Source organism: Ciona intestinalis, unplaced genomic scaffold, assembly GCF_000224145.3.
Source record: "Ciona intestinalis unplaced genomic scaffold, KH HT000614.1, whole genome shotgun sequence".
Classification (NCBI taxonomy): Eukaryota; Metazoa; Chordata; class Ascidiacea; order Phlebobranchia; family Cionidae; genus Ciona; species Ciona intestinalis.
This window is the reverse complement of record NW_004190935.1, coordinates 1-5,777: the sequence shown is the minus strand read 5'-3', so window position 1 is coordinate 5,777 and position 5,777 is coordinate 1. Positions and strand designations below refer to the sequence as shown.

The following is a 5,777-nucleotide window of genomic DNA, read 5'->3' as shown; positions in this document are numbered from 1 at the left end:
TAACTACCTTTTTATACCAGATGAGCCACTGATATATATTGTTTATTAATTAGTGAATATTACACTATTGCAAGTTTATTTGGTTATATTGCCAACTGACACTGCTTTGTGGTTTAATATTATTTAGTTGCAGATAACAGCGGTTATAATGTTGTATGGGCGTGTTTGGTGCAACATTTATATTCATATGTCGTTGTTAGCGTTATTTAACTTAATATTACAGTTACAGTACACCATTTTGAAAGGTTACAACTTGCAATTTTCTTTCGTTGTATATCCAGCTGACGTTTTATAGTTTAAATTTATTTTGTGGTCGATTTACGACCATCATAATATGTATGAACATAGTTAATATGCATATTGGCATAGGCTGTTGTTGACGTTGTTTATGGCTTTTATTTTTGTCTTTTTTACGCAATTGCAATTTTTAGGTTTATTGCCAGCTGACGTTGTTTTGTAGATTAATTTTATTTTGTGGTACATTTAGAGCCGCAAAGTGAGTATTTAAAGCCGCGTGTATATGTATATGCGTGTAGTCTAATATTCTTTTTAGCTAGTTTTACTGTGAGGTTTAATATATACGAAACTTTATACAGTTACAGTGTAAAATGTTAGTTTATGGTTTGTAAGATTATGCTTGGGTTATTTACGCCCCAAAACTATTACTCCCATTATACACCTATGAGATTTCGAGGCGCTTGTGGTAATATAAGTTTCTACATTCTATTATATTATAACATAAAAACGTAAGAAAAGTTTTTCGTTTGTGCAAGAGTTCCAAGTTCAAACTACGTTTGTTGGATGCTATTTCAATTCGGTAATAGCCTACTTAGTTTAAAATTACATTGTCTTTAAACAAAAGAGAATAATTATCTTTCTAACAATAAGATAATTCACCTGACAAGCCCATCTTCTTTGCTTTGATCACGTCACGGCTTCTGTTGCGTCCCGCACACTAGGTGGAGTTTTAAGTCGAGATCCGAAAACCAACCCCACAAGGTCGTTAGAAGGGTACGCGAACAATGTGGTAACTAGAACTGACACCTAAACGTGTAAAGAAAATCTATAAAACGATTTAAATCGTTTGATTAATGAAACAGCAGAGCTTTGGAAGCATGGGCATATCCACCGACACTCATATTCACGGCGGGTCACTATGCCGTAGAAATTGTTACAATGTTATTCACACACCTATGTTGTATTTATTTTTAATTAATAATAGACGTTTTAAATACATTCAAAATTAACCATCACAGCTGACTAAATCTTCTTACCTGTTGAGTACCTTTGCGCTGCTGTCTGTGGAAACAGGGCGGTTCCAACGGCCCACGTCGAACGATAGCACACTTCGCAATGTTGTTGAGAAACTATAACATAGAAATAGCACATTTAATCAAAAAGAAAAATCTTGTCACTCTAGGACTCTAAACTGCTTCATACGATCTTTCTTTGGCTTTGATCTTCTTTTCACCAGACATGAACCTCTTGTTGCGTCGTTACTTCATGATTGTCAGACCCGCGACCTTGCCAAACTAACATGCAGATCATGCACCTGTTATAGCCAAATAATTACGTCATACTCGGTGACGTTTTCGACATTTCCAACGAGCATGCTTTACACCAGTCATGTCATTCCTCCTATTCGTATATACGCCTCTTTATTTGATTCTCCAAGCTTGTCATTATTATGTCCCAGTTTCCTTATGTATAAACGCGTTTTTCTTATTGATTGTACGCGTAGCTATACGTCAAACCGCTTTGACAACTGAGCAAACTTGATGTATAAATGACACTCTCATTTGATTTTTTTGATTTAATTTGATTGGTGGACATTGCACATAATCATAGCAAAATCAAAAGTAAAAGAGTACAAAAGTAAAAAGAAACGCATTAATAAATGTGCCTTTGGTGCATTTTAACTTTAAATTCACAATTTAAGTGCCTGTCAATTTTCTTGATATCAAATAAGTATAAACAATTTTCCTAAAGTAACAAAATAAGTCACCATACAGAATATTACTGTGGCCATGTAGTTTAAGTAAAATCATATGAATACAAAACAAAAATTACACTTTAAAATGCAAATAAGTAACAACACTGATATTTGTGTATACAAAATTAAAAGAACACTTACGGTATAAGATTAGAGACAGTTAGAAATACAAGACAAGCTGGCTAATAAAAAATGAAGATTTCAAATTAATATTTTACACATTAATATGTAAGACGTACAATCACTGTTTAAATCATTTAATTCATCTAAGTTTGTATCGACAAAAGTCAATTGCACTAATAACAAGGCTTAAGCTATATGACTGGTAATATAACACTTGGGTGTAATCGTTAGATGGGGTAGCAGAGTTATAATCTATTAGCAATACTTTGGTAATACATTATGCAAATTATGATATAATATCGATTATTCCTTACGAACACGACAGTGGAATTGATAATTACAATATAAAACTTACAGTGGTTACTGGTTATATGATATATATAATGGAAGAAATGAGACATAATACGGTAAGTGCTAAGTATAGTAAATAAACATTTTATCTTCAACTTATATTTATGCTAAGGCCTAAGTTTGGTGTCATATTTAAGGAAATTGGTCGTTTCAAAATAATAATAAGTCCCATGATTTAATAGGAAGAGGTGTATTATCTTAGGCAGTTTAAAATAGACAATGGAATCACCTAAAATAGACCATAGCATCAGCTAATACAATTAAGCAGTTTGGTCACAGCAGTATGTAATTTTGTCACAATTTTAACTTAGCAAAAACATATTTACACTTATTCCAACAGCTTTTCATACCGATCATAAACTTATTCTTGTTCAGAATCCTCTGATTCATCTAGTTTGTCTTTATCCTGTAAAGTAAACATTAAATTGCTTATTTACCCCGAACATAACTGCATAACTTTCTGAAGAGGAAACTTACTTTTTCGTGTGACCCATGCAACACAACACTGTAGTAAGTCGCATCATCTAAAACAGAAAGAAAAGTTTTATTTATAAAAATTTGTTTAACTAGTAGTTACTGAAGTGAATGGAAGTTGGTAATGTATTGACCATCTTTAATGTATTGAGTATATTCATCAAAAGTTTTTGTGTTAAATTAACTGGTATCTTTTAAACTCCCGCTTTGTTTAGGTATAGTAGGATGGGGGAAGACGGGACACCTTTAGCACATTATATCCAAATTGTATTTATTTCTGAGACTTCGTTTTGAACAAGTTTTTTTTTTGGCAATGTGATTTTAGTACTGTATTAGTAGGTCAGATATTTCTTATCAATGCAGTATGTGAGGTACACAGTGTTAATTTGATAACCAGGGTAATTTGATCTGTTCTTTTAAAGACTGTTATTTTACCGTACAGCAGTCGGCCAACCAAACATCCGAATTGTTATTAAAGTGATAACTTTGTTGACTTCATAAACTGTTTTGTTGTGGTATAACAGAGAACTTGTGTTGTGATAACAGGTTAAACTACAAAAAATGTCATCTTGAACAAAATAATAATAAACAGTAGACAATAGATGTTATAATGTTCATGGAAAACTAGTTTAGCGTTCCCAGGGTTTTATTGAGCACAAGTATCACTATTAACAGAACACCATTCAAATGTTAAGCATCAAGACGCCGTTGAAATAAGTACACACATTTATAACCTTGTGTTTGTTGCGTGTTTTCATTATTGTTTTGGTTCAAAGGTTTTTTCTTCAGCTTTTTTACTTCGGTATAGGTTTCATTCTTTGAAGTACTGGGTTGATCTTCTGTATGAACAGTTATATGAATAAAGTTTGCATGTTTCATAGATTACACCATGTTATAATATAATTTAAAATTCAGATCGCTTGATGTATGCACGTGCAAATGATTTTGAAATGTTTATCATATTGTGGCTATGACTGTTAACGATAGATTGTTATTTGTATCTCATTCAATAACATCATTATGAATATTAGTCATTATGATGTCATTGTGCAAAGCTTTATCTTCCTTATTATGAGGAAGTAAGTCTATTATGTTGGTGGATCTAATCTAAGGTTAACCTGGAAGGTGGGTTGTTATTTGAGGAAGGACTTGATATGACAAACAAAACCTTTAACGCAATGGAAAATAACATCTTGGCTGGTTGGTTTGCATAAGAATGAATTGGTAGTCCATGTTAAAAGGGTTTTTAACTTCTCATATTTTGAATCACCATTTTTTAACTATATTTACTTGTGGGGGTAGCTTTTATTAGTTTCTTCTTGTTTTTGCTCTTGTCCACTTCAGCGTAAGCGTCTTCCACTTTATTAGGTTGATCAGATGAAACGTACAATGGATTCACTTTCTCTTCCTTGTCAGGTTTTGTAGCTAAAAAATATTACAGTCATATCATTTATATTATCCAAAATGGCTGAATGAACCTGCGTGGTAATATATTATTCATTATCACATGGTTGGTAACCAGTATGTTTTAGCAAAACAAAGGTAGTGAATAGTTGAATATTTAATAATCACCTGATTTCTTCTTGTTTTTCTTCTTATCGACTTCAGCGTAAGCGTCCTCTACTTTATCAGGTTGATCAGATGAAACGTACAATGGGTTCACCTTTTCTTCTTTTGTTGGTTTTTCTACATATATATAATCATATTTGTAAGTTATATTTGTGTGGTGTCTTATGATTAGAAATGCACAAAGTTACATTTACTTTGATTAAGTAACAGTTTATTTCTTAACCTTTCTTTTTCTTTTTATATAAATCAACTTCCTCGTGTCCTCCAGTTGATGATGCTTGTTGAGAATTCCCCCTCTTACCTGCTTTGCCTAACGGAGATTTGTTGCATTAAATGTTTTACGTAAATTATAATTCTTCTCAGTTTAAGATTACAGCCAATTGTGTTAACAATGTCTGATTTACCAGTTTTCGCTTTTGCTTTCTTGTTTTTCTTCTTGTCGACTTCAGCATAGGCATCCTCTACTTTATTAGGTTGATCAGATGAAACGTACAAAGGGTTCGCTTTTTCTTCTTTTTCGCCTTTTTCTGAAAGTCAAACATAAGCCCTACAATATTGAACATGCAATTTTATAACAATGAAAAGACTTGATATAACAAGAAAGTCGAAATATTTAGTTCACCAATTTTCTTCTTGTTTTTCTTCTTATCGACTTCCGCATAAGCGTCTTCCACTTTACCAGCTTGCCCAGATGATCCGTACAATGGGTTCACTTTTTCTTCCTTTTCGACTTTTCCTGCATGTTAAAACACCAGGTCAACAATATTAAACACGAAATTTTATAATAATGTAAATGCTTAGTACAGGAAAAGTCAAAAAAATTAGTTCACCAATTTTTTTCTTGTTTTTCTTCTTATCCACTTCAGCGTAAGCATCTTCCACTTTGTCAGGTTGATCAGATGAAACGTACAATGGATTAATTTTATCCTCTTTCTTTGTTATGCCTACAAAGCAATAACCATAAGCCATAATACAGCAATAAATAGAACCAACCTTTTCCTTTCTTTTTCTTAAGATCCACAGTTGCATAATCCCCACTTGTTTGACCAGATGCTTGTGAGGTTGCATACAATGGATTCACTTTCTCTTCTTTTATGTTTTTACCTTTAATGTATATTTTATGTCATTTTAGTTCTTAGGCCATATGTGGGCAAATATCAGTGTTGTGTTTCATTACAATTGTAAATAAAGCATGTTTTATTAGAATTGTAAATATTTACTTTTATGGTGTGGAAAAGAAGAATATTATTTAAGCTGGGAATCCTGA

The 5,777-nt window shown here is 32.4% G+C and overlaps 1 protein-coding gene across 1 annotated transcript; it reads right to left on the bottom strand.

Annotated features, from left to right (window-relative positions):
- Positions 1 to 2,828: 2,828 nt before the first annotated feature.
- Positions 2,829 to 5,614, bottom strand: LOC104265904 (uncharacterized protein PFB0765w-like; the record flags this gene model as incomplete). The annotated part of the gene is made up of 9 exons (XM_018816733.1): positions 2,829 to 2,873; positions 2,945 to 2,991; positions 3,676 to 3,780; positions 4,232 to 4,366; positions 4,514 to 4,627; positions 4,734 to 4,820; positions 4,915 to 5,037; positions 5,133 to 5,246; positions 5,504 to 5,614. Coding segments are annotated over 9 exons (881 nt in total), but the record flags the coding sequence as incomplete, so codon positions are not given.
- Positions 5,615 to 5,777: the final 163 nt, after the last annotated feature.